Raw genomic sequence first — 22,735 nt, 5'->3', positions numbered from 1 at the left:
AGTCTTGAAGGAGTTCCCACATATGGTCGAATGTGGTGTTATTTGGACTTATGGTACATGAGAATACGCTTTTCAAAGGTTTTCCAAAATGTCCAAGATGGAGGAAAATCTATCCTGATGGACCTTATGCGTCCTTGAGGCAAATTATTTCAGCATGAGGAAAGACACCTACATACAACGTTTCAAGTCTCTAAGTCAAACAGGGCAGATATGAAGGTTTAAGTGAGACTGCTTGTAAAAACGCCACCTATAGGCCACTTGGTGCCATTCTTTTTTTGACCAAGTCACTCATGGCCTCTAGTTTCTGTGTGCCAAATTAGAAAAAAAGTTACCAATCTATGCTTAAGTTATTTGACCATGTCAAGAAAACAATTACAATTCAGAGAATAACAATAGCTTTGCTGTGAACCCCTAAAAAGCACAAACCTGTAGCAGGTTCTGGGTCTGGGTCTCGACTGCAGGGACGGTTCGCTCCCTCCTCCATTTGATGAGAGCCACTCGATCCTTGATGGACTTTCCTACAATCTTCACATCGCTGTCCAGGAAGAAGCCTGAATCTACCTATAACAGAGAGGTTATTACCAATGCTGCGTTCATAACATCTCGTAAATACCAGCATACGACTGGGGAAAATCCACTTGAACGCCCCTCCAACTGGTAATTACTAGTGGGAAACTTGTCCATCGTCTCTCTCCGACTTCTCGCACATGCTGATGTCACAACTCTGATGTCACAGACTAAGGAAATGACACCGCACACACCCCAGCCACGAGTTGTTCACTCCCTTACCGTCGGGCAGATGGTATCGGAGCATGAGGTCTGATAGAAACGGTCTCTGATCCTGTTGGTGTCTACAATCCATCAGACTGCTGAACACTTGACCTGGACTGACCACCTGCTCTGATTCTCCGCACCTTAGCACACACACCCCCACGCACAAATGTACATTCATGCTACACACACATCACAACTGCTGCTACCATTATGACTGCTAAACACCGCAATGTTTAAAAACTTGCCCCCAATCCCCTCTTCCCCAAACCATGTGTAAATATTAGACTATAAAATGTATGCTACTTATATGCTTCTTAGATTGTATTATTTCTTATTGCTGTTGCATTGTCAAGAAGGAACCTGCAAGTAAGTATTTCGTTGGACGGTGTATAACGTGTGTATCCCATACATCCGGGCTAATAAAACTTGAAACTTAAAATGACCTCGATAACAGAATTTCCGGCAGATAAACGCTACAAAAAAACATTATTTATAAACAAACAATTCATATGGTTTTTGACCACTATAATTTGCTTACGAGCATGATCTGTACTTTAACTTTATGATTGCTGCAGCTTGTTTTCCATTAGCCAATTGGCATCCTCAATTAGTTGAAAGCACGTGAATGCACAAAACTCTTTGCTCTAAATTTCCAAGTAGTATTTTCAGAGTTTCCCACTTTTTATGAATTCAGCATAAACAAACCCGGAAGAAGCCTGACTCCACCGACAGCAAAGAGGTGATCCTCAGAAATACTCTAAGGACGAGATGCTAATCCAGTTCTTTTCAATTAGCAGTGCAGTGCATTCTGGGTCAAGGAGTGCACTCCTTCAAGGAGTGAATGGGAGTCAATTGGGCACTAACTCAACATCCCAAAAATAGCATGAATTACATGAACAAGACGCACAATATTACAGATCTTTTCCGAGATGTGAGATTATTATGTTCTCCGTAATATTTTACTGCTTTGAAATCGTGACATTACATGCTTTCGAGTAAAAAAAATACGTTTCTCGACTCATACCCTGACTTTCTAGAAGGGAGTGTGTGATGAATGGCCTAGCAACCGTGTAATACAGCATGACAATGTCAATGTGATTGGTCAAGAAAGCTCAGAGCGTTAGGCATTTCTCTATTAATCTTTCCTACAGTTTAAGGTCTTTCAGTAGATTGTCTTTGTCATCACTAAACAAACCAGGAGGAGCCCTGACGTCACCTACAGCAGACTGGACAGAACAGGACAGTGCAGACAGGATAGAGGTCATCACTAAGAACCCTGACTCCATCTACAGTACAGTAGACAGGACAGTGCAGACAGAGCAGTGCAGACAGAGCAGGAAAGGATAAAGGTTATCACTAAGAACCCTGACTCCATCTACAGTAGAGTAGACAGGACAGTGCAGACAGGACAGGACAGTGCAGACAGGACAGAACAAGAAAGGACAGAGGTTATCACAAAGAACCCTGACTCCATCTACAGTAGACAGGACAGCAAAGCAGAGGTGTTATCACCAAACAGGGACGCATAAGAGCTAACGTGGAAATTTGAATTGATCGGACAGCACTTCAGGGACATCAGTTGTCCCTATCTTTGTATCACAGTCACCCAACGAGATAAAAGCTTGCCCCTCCTTAGCCCACAGCTCTCTGATGGGCCGCAGGGTCTACCAGACTGACTGGTTTAAATCAATACCTTTCTGGATGATACTGGCCCGACCACAAGACCAATTCGAATTTACTGATTACATGATGGGTAATTATATCAGGACTGGCTTGTGGAGATTTTTTTTTTTACTGTCCAGGAATGGACTGTAACACGATATCAAGTCTTTCAGCGTGTTTGAGGAAGAACAGTTTAATCACATAATGAGTTGTTATATGGGATTAGAGGTTATTTGTAGATATGTGATTCTGTGCAGTCTGACTGTAATCTCAAAAACATACTATTTCATGACTATCACCAAATGCACAGCAGGCCCCAGCCCCCAGAGGCATGTTGGGAGATGTAGTCTGTACAGACAAGGCCGTAACTACATATGAGGACGCTGAGATCTGGACTACAGTAATTTTTTCTAATTTGAAAAGAATAATAATGAAAATATATATTTTGTACACAATAAAGAAAATCAATTACAGGTCAACATCTAAATATTGCTCCCAGTGTTGATCAAAGCTAGTAGGCTATTATTATTATTACATTTTTATTTAACCTTTATTTAAGCAGGTAGGCCAGTTGAGAACAAGCTCTCATTTACAACTGCGACCTGGCCAAGATAAAGCAAAGCAGTGCGACAAAAACAACTACACAGAGTTACACATAAACAAACGTACAGTCAATAAACAAAAACAACAACACAGAGTTACACATAAACAAACGTACAGTCAATAAAACAATATAAAAATCTATGTACAGTGTGCGCAAATGTAGAAGAGTAAGGAGGTAAGGCAAAAAATAGGCCATAGAGGCGAAATAATAAAAAGTGTGATAAATGTGCAAGTAGAGATACTGGGGTGCAAAAGAGCAAGAGGATAAATAACAATATGGGGATGAGGTAGTTGGGTGTGCTATTTACAGATTGGCTGTGTACAGGTACAGTGATCGGTAAGCTAATCTGACAGCTGATGCTTAAAGTTAGAGAGGGAGATATAAGACTCCAGCTTCAGTGATTTTTGCAAATCGTTCCAGTCATTGGCAGCAGAGAACTGGAAGGAAAGGCGGCCAAAGGAAGTATTGGCTTTGGGGATGACCAGTGAAATATACCTGCTGGAGCACGTGCTACGGGTGGGTGTTGCTATGGTGACCAGTGATGGTGGGTAGTATATGGGGCTTTGGTGACAAAATGGATGGCACTGTGATAGACTACATCCAGTTTGCTGAGTAGAGTGTTGGAGGCTATTTTGTAAATGACATCACCGAAGTCAAGGATCAGTAGGATAGTCAGTTTTACGAGGGTATGTTTGGCAGCATGAGTGAAGGAGGCTTTGTTGCGAAATAGGAAGCTGATTCTAGATTTAATTTTGGATTGCAGATGCTTAATGTGAGTCTCGATGGAGAGTTTACAGCCTAACCAGACACCTACGTATTTGTAGTTGTCCACATATTCTAAGTCAGAACCGTCCAGAGTAGTGATGCTAGTCGGGCGGGCGGGTGCGGGCAACAATCGGTTGAAGAGCATGCATTTAGTTTTACTAGCATTTAAAAGCAGTTGGAGGCCACGGAAGGAGTGTTGTATGGCATTGAAGCCATACAACAGGTTTGTTAACACAGTGTCCAAAGAAGGGCCAGATGTATACAGAATGGTGTCGTCTGCGTAGAGGTGGATCAGAGAATCACCCGCAGCAAGAGCGACATCATTGATATATACAGAGAAAAGAGTCGGCCCGAGAATTGAACCCTGTGGCACCCCCATAGAGACCGCCAGAGGTCCGGACAACAGGCCCTCCGATTTGACACACTGAACTCTATCTGAGAAGGAGTTGGTGAACCAGGCGAGGCAGTCATTTGAGAAACCAATGCTATTGAGTCTGCCGATAAGAATGCAGTGATTGACAGAGTCAAAAGCCTTGGCCAGGTCGATGAAGATGGCTGCACAGTATTGTCTTTTATTGATGGCGGTTATGATATCGTTTAGGACCTTGAGCGTGGCTGAGATGCACCCATGACCAGCTCGGAAACCAGACTGCATAGTGGCGAAGGTACGGTGGGATTCGAAATGGTCAGTGATCTGTTTGTTAACTTGGCTTTCGAAGATTTTAGAAAGGCAGGGCAGGATGGATATAGGTCTATAACAGTTTGGGTCTAGAGTGTCTCCCCATTTGAAGAGGGGGATGACCGCGGCAGCTTTCAATCTTTGGGGATCTCAGACAATACGAAAGAGAGGTTGAGCAGGCTGGTAATAGGGGTTGCAACAATTTCGGCGGATCATTTTAGAAAGAGAGGGTCCAGATTGTCTAGCCCAGCTGATTTGTAGGGATCCAGATTTTGCAGGTCTTTCAGAAGATCAGCTGTCTGGATTTGGGTGAAGGAGAAGCGGGGGGGGGGGGGGGGGGCTTGGACCAGTTGCTGCAGGGGTATGCTGAGCTGTTGGCCGGAGTAGGGGTAGCCAGGTGGAAAGCATGGCCAGACGTAGAAAAATGCTTATTGAAATTATCGATTATCGTACATTTATCGGTGTCCCAAAACTTTTGGGAATTCGTGCTACACGATGCAAATTTCTGTTTGGAAAAGCTAGCCTTAGCTTTCCTAACTGATTGAGTATATTGGTTCCTGACTTCCCTGAAAAGTTGCATATCGAGGGGGCTCTTCGACGCTAATTCAGAACGCCACAGGATGTTTTTGTGCTGGTCAAGGGCTGTCAAGTATGGGGTGAACCTAGGGCTATATCTGTTTTTAGTTCTACATTTTTTTAACGGGGCATGCTTATTTAAGATGGCGAGGAAAGCACTTTTAAAGAGCAACCAGGCATCCTCTACTGACGGGATGAGGTCAATATCCTTCTAGGATACCCGGGCCATTTCGATCAGAAAGGCCTGCTCGCTGAAGTGTTTTAGGGAGCGTTTGACAGTGATGAGGGGTGGTCGTTTGACCGCAGACCCATCACGCATGCAAGCAATGAGGCAGTGATCGCTGAAATCCTGGTTGAAGACAGCAGAGGTGTATTTAGAGGGCAAGTTGGTCAGGATGATATCTAAGAGGGTGCCCATGGTTACGGATTTAGGGTTGTACCTGGTAGGTTCCTTAATCATTTGGTTGAGATTGAGGGCATCTTGTTTAGATTGTATGATGGCCGGTGTGTTAAGCATATCCCAGTTTAGTTCACCTAACAGTACAAACACTGAAGATAGATGGGGGGGGCAATCAATTCACATACAGTATGGTGTCCAGGGCACAGCTGGGGACTGAAGGGGTCTATAACAAGCGACAACAGTGTTTCTGGACAGGTAGATTTTTAAAAGTAGAAGCTCAAATTGTTCGGGCACAGACCTGGATAGTATGACAGAACTCCGCAGGCTATCTCTTCAGTAGATTGCAACTCCGCCCCCTTTGGCAGTTCTATCTTGTCGGAAGATGTTATAGTTAGGGATGGAAATTTCAGGATTTTTGGTGGCCTTCCTAAGCCATGATTCAGACACGGCTAGGACATCAGGGTTGGCGGAGTGTGCTAAAGCAGTGAATAAAACAAACTTAGGGAGGAGGCTTCTAATGTTAACATGCATGAAACCAAGGCTTTTACAGTTACAGAAGTCAACAAATGCGAGCACCTGGGGAATGGGAGTGGTGCTGGGGGCTGCAGGGCCTGGGTAACCTCTACATCACCAGAGGAACAGAGGAGGAGTAGGATAAGGGTACGGCTAAAGGCTATAAGAACTGGTCGTCTAGTGCGTTCGGAACAGAGAGTAAAAGGAGCAGATTTCTGGGCGCGGAAGAATAGATTCAAGGCATAATGTACAGACAAGGGTATGGTAGGATGTGAGTACAGTGGAGGTAAACCTATTACTTAGCCAACTAGAAGAATGAAGTAAGAAGCTAGTGTTAAATGGAGCATACTTCAGCAGGAGCAAACAATAAGGTATTAAGTTCTCATAATAACTTTGCTTTACAGAGAGTTGGCTACTGAGACAGACGGTGATGTGGCACTAAGTGGTGAGGCTGAGGCAGGCTGCAATGCATTCAGGAGGAAGTAGAGGAGACAGAGAGAGCGAGCGGAAGCAAGCAGAGAGAGGGGTTATTACAGTAGGTCACAAACTTGGGGCCATGGCCCCATGTGGAGTCCCCTAAGAAAATTGGTACTAATCTTATCAAACAAGTTAGGAACTTAAAAAAAGAAGACATGTTTCAATATGAACATCTCCACATGGCCTATCATCCCTATAGACCTGCATTAAAATGCAAGCGATACAGTTCTAAAAATGTCATCCGTTTTCGTTTATATCTGTGGTTGTTCGTCTTATCTCAATCGCCCACTGGAGGTTATAGTTTACCCATGTTTTACCACTACATCACTGATAGTAATACAGAATCATAAGTAATATCATAATAATTCATGTGAATGTGATAATACGATCATCTGTGTGCTCCATTGATGCCTGTTTGTGTGGAGCTTGATAATTGATACCTAGGAATACAAATGTGAACGCTATGTAATTTGAGAAAATAACTATCTATGTATAGAGTTGATGATTTTATCCATTGCATCATTACAACTGATTGAACAGCCGCTGATGCTACGTGTCAGTGTGAATCATTTCTCAGATTTCCCCCCTTTCAGGGGTATAACATTACAATTGTATAGCTAATAGGCTACGTGTTTGTATACTGAGCAAAAATATAAACGCAACATGCAACAATGTCTAAGATTTAACTGAGTTCATATGAGGAAATCAGTCAATTGGAATATATTAATTAGGCCCTAATCTATGGATTTCACATGACTGGCAATACAGATACGCATCTATTGGTCACAGATACCTTATAAGAAATTGACCTCACAATGGGCCTCAGGTACTTGTCACAGTATTTCTGTGCATTCAAATTGCCATCGATAAAATGCAATTGTGTTCGTTGTCCATAGCTTATGCCTGCCCATACCATAACCACACCACCACCATGGGGCACTCTGTTCACAACATTGACATGAGCAAACCGCTCCCCCACACGACGCCATACACATGGTCTGCGGTTGTGAGGCTGTTTGGACGTACTGCCAAATTCTCTAAAACGATGTTGGAGGCGGCTTATGGTAGTGAAATTAACATAAAATGATCTGGCAACAGCTCTGGTGGACCTTCCTGCAGTCAGCATGCCAATTGCACGCTCCCTCAAAACTTGAGACATCTGTGGCATTGCGTTGTGTGACAAACCTGCACATTTTAGAGTGGCTTATTATTGTGCCCAGAACAAAGTGCACCTGTGTAATGATCATTATGTTTAATTAGCGTTTTGATATGCTACACCTGTCTTGGAAAAGGAGAAATGCTCACTAACACGAATGTAAACAAATTTGTGCACAAAATTCGAGAGAAATACGTTTTTTTTTTGCGTTTCAGCTCATGAAACATGGGACCAACACCTTACATGTTGTGTTTATATTTTTGTTCAGTGTAGATCGACTGAGGTGAATGAACCTACAACAGCCAAGGTGATAATGGTTGGGTTCATTTTTGCTTGTTTTTGCTGTTCTCCAAATATATATATATATAAGCAACTCTGTCCTCTAGACTATATATATACATATATATATACATACACATATATATATAAATATATATACATACATATACATATATATACACATATACATATATATATACACATATATATACATACATATATATATACATACACATATACATATATATATATATATATATATATATATATATATATATATATATATATATATATATATATATATACATAGTCTAGAGGACAGAGTTGCTTTCCATGAGGATGCCACATGGCTAGATTAAAGTAAAATGCTACATTTTACTCATCATAAAACAACAAATTTATTAAGGCTCATCAAATAAATGGTATCTAGGGGACAGTCATATAATTTCTCACTCCATAACATAAATATCATACTCTGCAACTGGTACTGCAAATACACCAACAGTGTCTGCAAGACAGATCTGAGCCATGATAATGTGAACCCTGCTCACCACAGCCATTTAGAGTCTCTACATATGGCTCTGCTATAGATGTCTTCACGGGTCCAAACACTTGGACTTGTTCCGAAATGGATCCGTGGCTTTCCTACCTGACCCGATATGATTAAATCAATAGTTTTTTATAAAGATAAGCATTCTATTGTTAGATTATAGGAGTAACATTGGTAGTCCTAAAACATTCGTCACATATCAAGTTTAACTGTCATATCAAATTCAACTGTCGGCGTCCGAGGGAGCATCGGTGCTCACTGAACTTCATAGACCTGCAGCTATAGCCTAATAATAGCCACACCACACCAAACCTGTACAAAGGTTTCTAAACTTTATAAGAGTAATATCAAAAGTAAGTAAAGTCTCCAGGCTCTGTCGCAGCCGGCCGCGACCGGGAGGTCCGTGGGGCGACGCACAATTGGGCTAGCGTCGTCCGGGTTAGGGAGGGTTTGGCCGGTAGGGATTCCCTTGTCTCATCGCGCTCCAGCGACTCCTGTGGCGGGCTGGGTGCAGTGCGCGCTAACCAAGGGGGCCAGGTGCACGGTGTTTCCTCCGACACATTGGTGCGGCTGGCTTCCGGGTTGGAGGCGCGCTGTGTTAAAGAAGCAGTGCGGCTTGGTTGGGTTGTGCCTCGGAGGACGCATGGCTTTCGACCTTCGTCTCTCCCGAGCCCGTACGGGAGTTGTAGCGATGAGACAAGATAGTAATTACTAGCGATTGGATACCACGAAAATTGGGGAGAAAAGGGGATAAAAATTTTAAAAAATAAAAAATAAAAATAAAAATAAAAAGTAAGTAAAGTCTGTGTTTATAGGGAAAATATGAACAGGCTGTTATATTGCGGTGAACACTAGGATTAGCCTACAGTTGGAACTTAATTTAGCCAATGAAAATGTCTCAACATAATGAAAAAAAAAAACTTTTTGCATACTTAAAGAACTGGTTTAGATTAGGATAAATAGGCCTACAATAATAATAATGATATAATAATAATAATAATAATAATGATAATAAAGATGATAAATACGAAAAGAAATAAAAAGTTTGAAAATTGCATCAAACCTGAATAGCGACCTGTCCGTTCCCTTTCTCAGCTTCTACACTGTACTCTTTTCTCCTCTAACGTTCGCTTTACTTCAATGAAAAATGCCTCCATCTTCGCAATCAACAGCAGCCTAGGCCAAGGCTACTCTCTCTTGCTCTCTCTCTCTCCTCAGCAACATACGTACGCGAGGTGAGCGGCCGGAACAAGTTTCAGCTGGACCTGGCCGGCATAAGCTATGTTTTAAATTGCAAATGGAGTGACACAGATCACAAGCTTGCACCGTTTTCTCATCACCTCACTGATTAAATTACTAGAGGACGGGTCCAATCGGGTCTAGTTGGTAAATCCATTTTAAATGCACATACCCGAGTCCCGTGGCAATTATATCAGACCCAACCTAGATCCGAGACAAAGGTCAGAATTTTGGACTTCGACACGCTTGGGCCCGGGTCGGATCTCGGAATTTCGGGTCTGGTGGACCCGTGAAGACCTTTACTCTGCTACTCACCATCTCCTGGGCCACGCCCTCTGGGGTCTCTTTCTCCAGGTCAAAGGTGAACTCGATGGCACCACTGTCTTTGTACTTCCCCTTCAGCTTCTTGGGATCCTCCACCCACACCTTCAGGGCGATGGAACTCTTTTTCCCATCGTCCTCTTCGGCCAGCTCCACCCTCACGCCTGTGTCCTCGGCAAAGAAGGCATGGTTCAAGAGGTCCTTTATGCTGTACCTGTAGACAACAAACATACAGAAAAGTATACACACACGCACGTTCACACACACAACGCCGGTGCTGCGGAACGTTTACGGTGTCACTCAGAATGACTGATCCGACACGTCAGTACACATAGGAGCATCAACAGTGCAGACCTAGGATCTTAATTTGAGCCAGTCTGCTTCAGCAGGACAATAATCCCGCAGCAACAGGATATGTGAATTATTATTTTGGACCTGAATGCCTAAACATTCGGGAGATGGAGGTGCTCAAAGTTGACCCATTTTGCATACCCCACCATACTATGAGACATCCATGTCTTCATCACTGGAAAATATAAACGGCTGAGATTGATATCGTTTAAAAGATTACAGGCAGGGTTGTCAAATAATTTTCAACTTTTTTGAAATAAATGATTATTATATGTTTCTATTCTGTCATTTTGTACCTTTAACGTCAATTATCTAAACTCAGATTTGTTTTCATATTCGCATATGTTGTAGCTTAGACCCTCTTTATATCATCATACGTTTTGTGCCCGCCATCGGTTGGAGAAAATACAAATAGGAGTTTCACGCATTTTTTGATAATTGACATTAAAGATTAAAACATGTTATCATTTGAATTAACACATGTTTTTATGAAATAATTTGACAATCCTGTTTGTAAGCTTTCAAGTTATATCAATCTCAACCGTTGATCTTTTCCAGTGATGATGACATGGACGTCTCATAGCATGGTGGGTTATGCAAAACGCCTCAACTTTGAGCACCTTAATCTCTTGAATGTTTTGGCATTCAGGTCCAAAAAGTCCCTTTCTGAGCACTTCTACAACGGGCAAATAGTATGGAAGGTTTTGTTCAAATCAAAAGGGGTGCTGTCAAAAAGTGACTGAATTGAAATGGATATACCCACGTGTGTATGTGTTGGTTGTGACCATTTAATGCCCTCTACCTGCTCAGTACTTTACCGGCATACTTGACTTTACAGATGGACTTGACTTGGTCCACTTACCTCTCTTCCCGCCGATGGCAGATACACTCCCCGATGATCTCCTTAATCTCTGGGTCACTGATCTTATCATAGCTGGCAGGCTTCACCCCCTGGAGATGCCAGACACAAAGAACAACAATATGCAGGATGGGAAGTATATTCTACGTGACATCTCACACAGTATGGCGTAAGAAGAATGTCATGGGATATATTACACATTCGGACACTGACACTCACAGAAAGGAAAACAAAAACAATCTTCCTGAAGACAAATACAAAACAAACGTGTTTATTTGGATCCCCAGGTGTGACAGCTACTGGTCCTGGAGTCCACAAATACCATTTCTCACTGAGTCAGAGTGTCACAAAAATAACACACAGAGTGTGTGACCTTCGTTCTTTGTGACAGGAGTAAGACGGCTAACAAATGTCCCACCCCGTTAAAGAACAGACTCCCCGTGGTGACATGTCGTCTACTCCACTCCAATGAGAACTGATGAGCTGCCTCAGCTGCCGTTACTCTACTCTAGAGAGGAAAGTTGTGGCGGGACGAATGGAGCTTTACTTGTTTTATGATGAAATGTGAAGAAATGAATGGGGGCTACGTCCCAAAAGGCACCCTATTCCCTATGCAGTGCACTACTTTTGACCAAAAGTCAATCAAAAGTAGTGCACTGTAGGGAATAAGGTGCATTTTGAAATACAGGCATGCTCTCCATAAGTCATAAACATCTTATTTATCCTTGTTGAAAGAACTGCAAACTATTTCTGAAAATGTGATGGTTAAACCTCTGGTTTAAACCTCTGCACTGTACATTCCTCTGGGTTGCTGTTGTACCTCAAAAAGCACACTGCAACAACTCTTTTTTTTTTTTTAAAGCAGCAGAGAGAGAATTTTGATCATCTCGTTTGGTATTTCACTTTAACTCATTTGAGTGACTGTACCTGTGCTTTTAGTAGGTTTTTGTTGTAAGCAGTAGCATCTCACATCACTGTGGTAACCTTTTGGAGTATAGACTGAATTATAGATCTTCATGGCTTTGCTGTGAGTGCTAGTAAGTAAACATTGGCGATCGCGATGAGATGGGTGACTTAGTGCTGGTGGGGAAAAACATAGGTGCCAGCACGGTGTGGGTGATAGACAGTATTGTGCTGGACTCCATAAACTCACGCTGGTGACTTTGCGGTAGATCTGAGCGGCGTTCTGGCACTCGGAGTAAGGGTATTCTGAGGTGGCCATCTCCAACATACACATGCCAAAGGCATAGACGTCCACCGCCTCGTCATAGTGCTCCTCATACATCTCAGGGGCCATAAACTCTGGGGTGCCTGGGAGGACAGAGGTCAGGGGAGAAGGCAAAAGCAAACATCAAAAGGTCACAAGAGTTACAAGGCTCCCTCTTGAAAGAAACAAGGATCTCTCCCTAACACACTGACACACACTCACACAAATATGATAAACATGCTAAGCTATCTCACATGATGTATACCCATCCAAAAGAGGATCAATGAATTCAGAAACAGCCTTTCAGGTCTCAAGTAGAGTCAAGGCTAAGGTACTGTCACAATCCATTAAGTGCACAGTTACAGTATAGATTCCATACCCTTTTACAGATGATGTGTTTACGACCCTTCCAAGCAGAGCATGAAAGAGCATGTGTAATTCCTCACCAATGACACTCTTGGCAAAGGAGGCCCTCTTGAGGGTAGCCAATCCCAGGTCCCCGATCTTGACGGAGCCGGTGGGGCCGGTGATGAAGATGTTGTCACACTTCAGGTCCCTGTGGATGATGGGAGGGTCCCTGGTGTGGAGGAAGTGGAGCCCCTTCAGGATCTGTCTACACCAGCTCCTCAGAACCTTAGGCTTCATCACCTTAAACCGCTTCAGATACCTGGAGGACAGTGGCGGTCGGAGCCATTTAAGATGAGGGAGGATGATTCTTCTTTTTTTTTTTAGGAGCATGGCCTTATTTCTATTACAACATGTTGGATGACTGTCATTCATATTCCATTCACCCAGCTCAATGTATCATCGATAGGTTTAGGCTACTGCATAATAATCAAATTTTCCCTGTACCCATCATGAGGCTTCTACAACCTATCAATGAATGAAAGTTTACAGCGTGAGTGCACAGGTCGAAATAATTTTGAGTAATCAATGTGACAGACAGTGACACATTCAATACCGCCTTGCACACTCTTGGCTGCATTTAGCTGATCTAGGGTGTAATCATTAATCCAACAGTTGCAAATTAGTTTCTATTGGACAAAATCAGGTATGTTTGTCCCCGTTACGTTTCTTTTTTCTGTTTAAGAAATGTTTTTCAACAGAATCGGCGGAATGAATACACCCCTGATCACACGCAAACAGTTCACTTTCACAGCAGCCACATAGAAACAGCATGATCACTTTGCTCGTTGTATAACTAATTCCTTCTTTCAACTATCTATGCGCTCTCCTCCTCTCACCTTTTCCCTTCACTTGTGGACTTCAGTACACATCAGCTGCCTGTGACCAGGCGAAAAAACCTTTCCAAGCCAAACCTTCATATTATGACCGCTAACCGCTACACACAGCCTACATTGTTGTAACATCATAGTCAACTAGAACTACTAGAACTAACGCGTTAGTAAACTCGCTACAATCGGTACAGTCAGAAAGCAGTTTAGTAGTTACACCGGTGGGCCCGGTGGCAAAAAAAAATCATTAAATCAAAAGCTTACCTTGACTTGAAAGAGTTCCAGTGTTGGATAGCCATAGCCAGCTAGCTAACATAACATCCCTCTCTGTTTGAGCCGGGTATTTGAGTAGGCTAAACTAGCTAGCTGTATTTCCCATCTAAGTGAAAGTGAAAGTTTAAAAAATACAACTAAATATAGCTCTCTCTCCCTTTCTCCCGCTTTCTCTATCAGAATTGTTAAACTGTTATCTTTCTCTCTCTTTAAGTCAACTACTCGCCATATGGTATGCACCGAAGTGCTAGCTAGCTGTAGCTTACGCTTTCAGTACTAGATTCATTCTCTGATCTTTTGATTGGGTGGACAACATGCCAGTTCATGCTGCAGGAGCTCATATAGGTTGGAGGACATCCTCCAGAAGCTGTCATAATTACTGTGTAAGTCTATGGAAGGGGGTGAGAACCATGAGCCTCCTAGGTTTTGTATTGAAGTCAATGTACCCAGAGGAGGACATAAGCTAGCTTTCCTCCGCCTACACTGTGCTGCTACCCTACAGAGTGCTGCTGAGGCTAATGTAGGCCTTCATAGCAAAACAGTGTGTTTTAATGAATTATTTGATGACATTTTCATATTTTTGTATAGTTTTATCTAAAAAGGATAACTTTAAAATGTTTCACTATTTTGATTTTATCAAATTCACTGAGGATGGTCCTCCCCTTTCTCCTCTGAGGAGCCTCCACTGCTGGAGGATGAAGAGCAGACCATCATCATCAGCAGCATCATGATTATCATCATCATAATTGTCATCATCATGACCACTACAATCCATCTGATAAGAACAACTATCATTCAACTTTTAGTTTGCCCAATTAAGTTGTCAAACTGTGGATGAACTAATTTATACAATGAAAACTTTCCACTGACACCAGTGGAATTTCCCCTTTTGGAAAGTTACTATTTTTCATTTCATAAGAACAGTTTAGGAGGTTTTACCTGACCTTGTTTAATGTTAAGCTCAGCAGTGTTGTGTGATAGGGAGAGCGGGAGGGAGGATGCTGCTGGTTGTGTTTGTCTCACGTTTTTAGTGTCCCTGAGGTCATGAGCTCTGTCACCAGAACGATGCACTTCCTCCCTTTGACCGGTGACTCCCAGAAGTCGTAGAAACGTACAATGTTGGGGTGCTGAAGACCCTTCAACATCTCTGCCTCCTCCTTAAACCTCTGACGCTCTGCTTTGGTCAGCTTACGGTCCTATGAGAAGAAAGGGGAGACAATGAGATTATTCCAGTGTCTCGACAGTTATGTGATTGGTCTAGAAACCCATGAATGTACTGTAGGACTCCTGTGGGCCATGTTTGGGAGTAATGCTATGAATTTCCTATAGGATTTTTTCTTTTCAGCAGCGGTGGCAAAGGTAGCTGTTTCCATAACACGAGTTATAAACTTCCTTCCAACTGCATGCAGAGACATAAAAATGGTATCCCTGAGTTCATATGACTATGGGGAAGTATAAAAATGGCTTAATTGCCGAAGTGTGTCTCGGCAGAAATATATATTCTTTTTAAATGGCATATCTTTTGGAGCGGTGGAAACGATTTAGCAGCGGTCGGCCACCGCTGCAAAATGAAGACAGGGAAAAGACTCGGAGTGAACACAAGTGTGATGTTTTGAGTGAGGAAAGCGCAGGGGTGGGAATCCTTCTTCTCGTAACAGCCATGTATAAAACATGCAGTGTGATCTGGACATGATGCCATAGGTGATGTCCTCTCGTGAAAGCACGATGTTCAGTTAAGATGTCTACTTGAATGATATGTGGTGATGTCAGAAGTGGGATCAGAGTCTTGCTTGGTTACAAAGGTGTTGTGAAGCAGATATAGACTCTATACTAAGAACGAGGATGTCTTCCACAGCTGTAGGGAGGAGAGGCTGAATGTAACACCTGTGTCTTTGGCTATACAGCCTCTGGGTGATGGAGTTTACTGTGGATCAATATTTTGGCCCTCTTCTTCTCTTTAAATAGTGAAACAGCTGACAGTAAAGATCCTCTACATCTCTGTTCCACTCAGGACAGTCTGGTAGAAACCTTAGACAACCCCGGCCTGGGCGCGCACACACACACACGCACACGCACACAGGAATACACTTCAGTCACAGCCTTGAATCATGAGACCCACAAAACGAAAGATGAACCCAAAATCTTGTCTGTAACAAGATTCATACTCCTACATACATATACAAACATATATAAAATCTTCACGCTATACAGTATACAGACAGTATACACATGTACATTATACACACCTGTGTACTGTGTACATGACACAAATAACCACTAAACAGTTATGGAGAAGAGGGGACCGCAGCATACAGCAATAAGATACCGTGGCCACAGTACACATGAACAAATACCCACTGAGACTCAGAGAGAAGCGTCAAAGGGACGCAGAGGGATGCAACAATACTGAGATACTGAGTGGCAAAGACATACACACACACACACACTCTCTCTTAAACACACACACTCTCTCTCAAACACACACACTTTTTCTTCTGGGAAGCGTGTGCATATAGTGTTACAGATTTCCAGATGGCAGTAATAAAGAATGTTCACATTATGTCCATTCACCAGCATGGATTATTGGAGGAAGGTGCAGAGTCGTATTTCACCTAAAGCCCATAGCGACCTAAGCTGTCGTATATCCGTATATCTAACATGTTGGTAAACAGATGCTAGCCCAGTAAGCATGTCCTTAATTGCCCATACTGTTTCCTACACAACACATTTTTCAGGATCCTATTCTGGAAGGAGGTTAACTGGGGAGTGGGAACTGCTCGGATCTATCTAAGGATCCTGTGGCAGTCTATGGATTTTTTTCCCCCCAGGCAGGGCGTGGCAGTTACAGCATCTGCCTGCCTTACTGAGCTTTGTCATTGCGAAAGAAGACAGAGAAGCTATATTAGCACTCTGCTTTAATGGAATGGGTGAGACCCAGCATAACAGCAATGAGCTATGATATAAGACGCATAGCTTTACTGTCCCCGATACACACCAAGCGAGAGCCGATCACTGCTTATCCCCAACTGACCCGCACAGGCGCACACTCCCTCTCTTTCCCTCTCCCTCTTTCCCGCTCTCTCTCTCTCTTTCTGTCTCCCTCTCTCTCAATCTCTGCAGAAGGGAGCGCTTGCATCAGCAGGTTTAGCCTCTCCAGACAGATCTGCCCAGTAACGCCCCAGGGGATAGGCTGTCGTTTAGTTTAGTATGCTGTACTATCAGCCCATCAGCCTGTCCACATGATGTGGAGACGTGCGGAGTGGAACGTTTGTTTGCGTGTGTGTAGAACTGTATCCTCAGCTGATCAGACACACTGGCAGCTGGCAGTTTTTCCCCTGAATCATGTTGCATCATCCACTGATCCGAGATGATCAGGACCTGGTAAGTCTGTCTGACCCAGAGATGGGGACAGAGAGAGAGGGAAACACATCCATATGATCAGTTGATTTACTAAATGAATGTGTACATTTGTGTATTTCTGCAGATGGCTGTATCCCTTTGTCTTTTTCAAATTATTTTTCACTCAATCCATCCTTATTTTGCTCTCTCATTCTCTTTCATCTGGCTCATCTTTCTGTATCTCTGTATCACTCTCTTTTCTATCTCTCTTTATATAGTGAGGTCAGAAAGTATTGGGACAGTGACAAATTGTTTGTTGTTTTGGCTCTGTACTCCCAGCACTTTGGATTTGAAATTATACAATGACTATGAGGTTAAATTACAGACGGTCCGATTCATTTTGAGGGTATTTTCATTCATATTGATTCAACTGTTTAGAAATTGCAGCACTATTTGTATGTAGTCCCTCCATTTTAGGAAACCAAAAGTATTTGGACAAATTCACTTAAATGTCTATTAAAGTAGTGAAAAGTGTAGTATTTTCATCCCATATTCCTAGCACTCAATGACTACATCAAGACTGTGACTATACAAATTTGATGGATGCATTTTCAGTTTGTTTTGGTTGTATTTCAGATTATATGGAGCCCAAATTGGTAAATAATGTATTGTGCAATTTTGCTGTCACTTTTATTGTAAATAAGAATAGAATATGTTTCTAAACACTTCTACATTAACCTGGATGCTACCATGATTACGGATAATCATGAATGAATCGTGAATAATGATGAGTGAGAAAGTTAGGAGAGGTTAGCATGTCTTGGAGGTACAGTATGATATTCGTGCCTGACTTCCCCAGGGGAACCTAAACAATGAGGGGGCTCCAGGCTAAAACTGTTCCTAAAAACACCATCTCTCCGCTCCTGGGTCTAACACTGAGAAATGCTGCATCAGCTCCATAACAAAAAAACCTCTCGCCCCTATGTGTCTGAAATACTGAATATCTCCCTCTGCCTTCCCTTGGCTTAGTTCCGGAACCACAACACAGACTCTGACTCACCTACCTGTACACTGAAACAGTGTATTCATAGCATGACCTAATGGCTGGCATGGTGCAAATAGTAGGTTGTGGATTGTTAAATTACCACGTCCATCCATCCACATATTAGTGGAACTTCTAAAATGCTGGTATAAGATAATCTCAGTGAACTAGCCGAGTCTCTCTCTCTTTCACCCGTCTCTGCTCCGACACTAAACTCCTCTCTCAGCTCATTTGGGGACACCCTGAAACGCTCGTATGCAGCAGTACACAAACCTCTCATTGACTGCAAATGGACCCAATCCAGAACTGACTGAAAAAAATACCGTCATCTTTCTGCACGAAAGATGACGGTATTTTTTTCAGTCCGCTGAAAATGTACATCACAGAGTTACAATGGTGACAGGGTCTGCTTTCGTGTGTGGGTGGAGGGAGGGACAGGTGGTGCAAACCTGATAACCCGTCATCCCAACTGGCGTCCCATCATCAGCACTACCAGTCTCCACTCTGTCTCGTCTGAACTAGCACAGGTTCAAGTGGTGGCAATCTACCATAATGCTTTGAAATGCAACACGTCGTTTCTGTCCGTGTGTCTGTGCAGTGGTATCATAGGCCTCATAATAGACCACGGTTTCATTACCAACAACAACAAAAGTCTGGGAGGAATTCAGCTTAGTTAATGCTAACAATTGCCACATTTAGTGCAAAATGTTATATGGGCACCTTGGGCAGCCATAAGAGCAGGTGTTATTACAGCTTCATAAAATAGTTATGACGTTCATGCTGCAGTGTAAGAACTTATCATCAGGATATAAATGTATTCAGAAGGATTTTTCTAGTTCCAAACAATTAGACATTATAATGGAGTTAGTAACTTAAAGTGTAAACCAAGGAGTCCTATTCAATTACCTGGAGTTCACACCAAGCAACTTCTACCCAGGTGTCTGTGTCCAGACCCTTGTAGACGGTCTTAAATGACCCTCTCCCGATCTCAGTATCGAACTTGAGAAACCGGCCCCCGGGTGAGGTGGACACGGCTTTTATCTCGTTCTCATCCTCGTTCTCGTCAATCCCCGCTTTCTCGGTGGTATCAGGCGACGGTGCAGCTGCATCGTCTGGTTTTGGCTCGGCCTCGCTCCTCTCCTTCTCTTCATCCGCGCTCACACTCTCAGTCGCACTGTCCTTCTGCCCCACTTGGCTCTCGGTGCTCGAGCTCTCCTGGACCTGGAAAGCCACGCGAGGTCCGAGCGCGCGGGTTCGGTCCACGATGGTGCGCAGGTGGACGCTGAGCATTGGAGTACTGTTGACGCATTCTGGCGCGTCCAACGCTTGGTCGTCCGCGTCGGAAAACCACAAACTTCTGCGAATAAACCTCTGACGGACCAGTCCCCGATAATCCGACAAGGGGTACGCGCTCGGGTCGCTTGCCCCTCTCAGCGCTGCAGTTTCCATGTTGTCAACATTCCGCTCTCCACCGTTCTCATAGATACGGATGTTGGCGTTGGTGTCAGAGTCTAAATTGGGAACCGAGGAGAATGTCGATCCAAGTGGCGCGTCCGAGCCCGAGTCGTCCCCGGAATCCATCCCCGGGAAATATTTAGACAGTTATCGGTGACATTCAGAGGCTACTGCTTTCATGGTCCTTCCCCAGCAGTGAGGGTGTGCATAGGCTACCTGCAACGTTCGCATGTACTGACGCAGTTAGGCAGCTATACAATCCCTTAAACCAATCTCACTTGAGATATCTAGCATATTTATAAAACGGCAATTAATAACGACAATAACTCTTAAAACAGTCGCAATGGTGCCACTGCGTGATTTAATACGGCTCATCTTATCATTAATCAAGCCAGCCAGCCAAACAGCCAATTGAAATGTTGCATTAATACATTACAATTGTAATTAATTGCTATCATATGCAGTTTCGGTAAAGCCTTCGTTTATTGAGACTTTGTTTCATCAACTGATCGAATTGGTTACAGTGTAGGCTGTAGAACTCGTGGTAGGTAGAACTGCTACGATGAACACTCACGGTTGTCGGGCAAGGATAGTTCCCTGTTTCTCTCTAATCACTCAAAATACCCATCACATGCAACTGTCAGGTGAGCAGCTGTGACCACTGTAATCGTAGGCTAGTCGATCCAGTAGCTGTTTATTGCGCATGTATTACGGTTATTTATCGTTTGAAAAGCAGAATGAAGTCAGAGAAGTGTGACCTCCACATCACAGGATCGCCCCCATTGCATCGCCCCCTATGCGCAGCACTCCGCTGGGGGGGCAGTTCCTCTGTTGAGCGGTGTCCGGGTGCGGAGTAAAAGCGCTGATCAGATCAAATTGGTTGCTCACTGCGGCACAGTTTTCTCCCAGAGCATGTGCTCAGAGCATCTCACCGTTCGTTCGGACAGTATTTGTGCCATGTCTCTCTCGAATTACACTTTCTATGGCAAGGAGACAGGCCAATTTTAAGACTCAAACCCACGCCCCTAGCAACAACACGTATCCAATAAATACGCACGTTTTTAGGCGCTACCTTTCAGCCTCTGTGACACGGGTTGTAATGGACCACACCACTTGCTGTGTCCTCCCATCCTCTGCATGACGCTACGGGCTCCCGTGAAGGACGAGAAGCCTACAAGGCGCACCCTCTGTGCCCGGCAGAAACCTGCAAATTATTTCCGAAAAGGGATCACTAGGATAATTGCCTATTCTATTGTATTGTTTTATATTTTACTGCACTTAAATGTGTAGAATATAATGGAACGGCATTCAAATGATCACTGATAAGTAGGCTAATTGCTTGTTCTTGATGGACTAAAATATATTTTAGCCTACATTCTATTCATTTGAGTTAAGTGCAGTAGAATAGAATAGAAAATAACCAAATAGAATAGATTGGAATGGAATAGAACAGCCAGCAAATTATAGCCTAAAAGTGAACAGCGATAAGTAGCAAACATGCTTGTTCTTGATAATATAAATTATATTCTGTTCAATAGAATACAATAGAAAAATGTTATATTCTATTAAATCAGTTGAGTTCTACAGTTATTCAGTTCTTATTTCTCAATGGCGCTGCGCCAATCTCTGTTGAGATGAAACTTGCATGACAGTGCTATTTTTGCCCGTGCAGACGTTTCCACCTACAGGAGAGTTCTATTACTACTGCTCACGTATTCTGCCTCAGAAAATACACTGACTATACTTAGGACATTCGGGAGCACCTGCTCGTTCCATGACTAACCAGGTGAATCCAGGTGAAAGCTATGATCCCTTGCACCCTTAGAAAGAAAGGGTTCCAAAAGGGTTATTTGGCTGTCCCCATAGGAGAACCCTTTGTCGTTACAGGTAGAACCATTTTGGGTTCCATGTAGAACCCTCTGTGGACCCCAAAAGGGTTCTTCAAATGGTTGTCCTGTGGGGACAGCCAAAGAACCCTTTTAGGTTCTAGATAGCACCTTTTTTTCTACGAGTGTATTTGATGTCACTTGTTAAATCCACTTCAGTCAGTGTAGACAAAGGGGAGAATACAGATTAAATAAGGATTTTTAAACATTAAAACAATTGATTGTGTATGTGTACCATTCAGAGGGTGAACGGGAAATACAAAATATTTAATTCCCTTTGAACAGGATATGGTAGTAGGTGCCAGGGGTACCGGTTTGAGTGTGTCAAGAACTGCAACGCTACAAACAGTTTCCCGTGTGTATCAACAATGGTCCACCACCCAAAGGACATCCAGCCAACTTGGTAAAACTGTGGGAAGCATTGGAGTCAACATGGGCCAGTATCTCTGTGGAACGCTTTCTACACCTTGTAGAGTTCATGCCCTGACGGATTGAGGCTGTTCTGAGTGTAACAGTATAACTTTAGACCGTCCCCTCGCCCCGACCCGGGCGCGAACCAGGGACCCTCTGCACACATCAACAATGGTCACCCACGAAGCATCGTTACCCATCGCTCCACAAAAGCCGCGGCCCTTGCAGAGCAAGGGGAAACCCTACTTCAAGTCTCAGAGCAAGTGACGTAACCGATTGAAACGCTATTAGCGCGTACCCGCTAACTAGCTAGCCATTTCACATCCGTTACATGAGTGCAAAAGGGGGTACAACTCAATATTAGGTAGGTGTTCCTAATGTTTTGGACATTCAGTGTATATACTCAAATCAAATTGTATTGGTCACATACACATATTTAGCAGATGTTATTGCAGGTGTAGCGAAATGTTTGTGTTCCTACCTCCAACAGTGCAGTAATATCTAACAAATCATTACAATACACACAAATCTAAAAGTAAAATAATGGAATTAAGAAATATATAAATATTAGAACAAGCAATGTCAGAGTGGCATTGACTAAAATACAGTAGAATACAGTATGTAAACATTATTAAAGGGACTAGTGTTCTATTTTTAAAGTGACCAGTGGTTCCATGTCTAC

General features: G+C 43.1%; 1 protein-coding gene across 1 annotated transcript in view; it reads right to left on the bottom strand.

Annotated features, from left to right (window-relative positions):
• The window catches only part of LOC120021828 (serine/threonine-protein kinase WNK2-like), a 56,430-nt gene extending 36,548 nt beyond the window's left edge, over positions 1–19,882 (bottom strand). Inside the window, exons 1-7 of the mRNA XM_038965682.1 lie at positions 19,208–19,882; positions 14,944–15,116; positions 12,859–13,079; positions 12,359–12,516; positions 11,209–11,297; positions 9,990–10,209; positions 427–561 (exon numbers count right to left, since the gene is read on the bottom strand). Of these exons, the coding sequence (XP_038821610.1) occupies positions 427–561; positions 9,990–10,209; positions 11,209–11,297; positions 12,359–12,516; positions 12,859–13,079; positions 14,944–15,116; positions 19,208–19,882 (1,671 nt within the window). The remainder of the gene's footprint in view (positions 1–426; positions 562–9,989; positions 10,210–11,208; positions 11,298–12,358; positions 12,517–12,858; positions 13,080–14,943; positions 15,117–19,207) is intronic.
• Positions 19,883–22,735: the final 2,853 nt, after the last annotated feature.

The sequence above is a fragment of the Salvelinus namaycush genome, chromosome 2 (genome assembly GCF_016432855.1).
Source record: "Salvelinus namaycush isolate Seneca chromosome 2, SaNama_1.0, whole genome shotgun sequence".
Lineage (NCBI taxonomy): Eukaryota > Metazoa > Chordata > Actinopteri > Salmoniformes > Salmonidae > Salvelinus > Salvelinus namaycush.
This window is presented reverse-complemented; position numbering and strand designations above follow the sequence as displayed.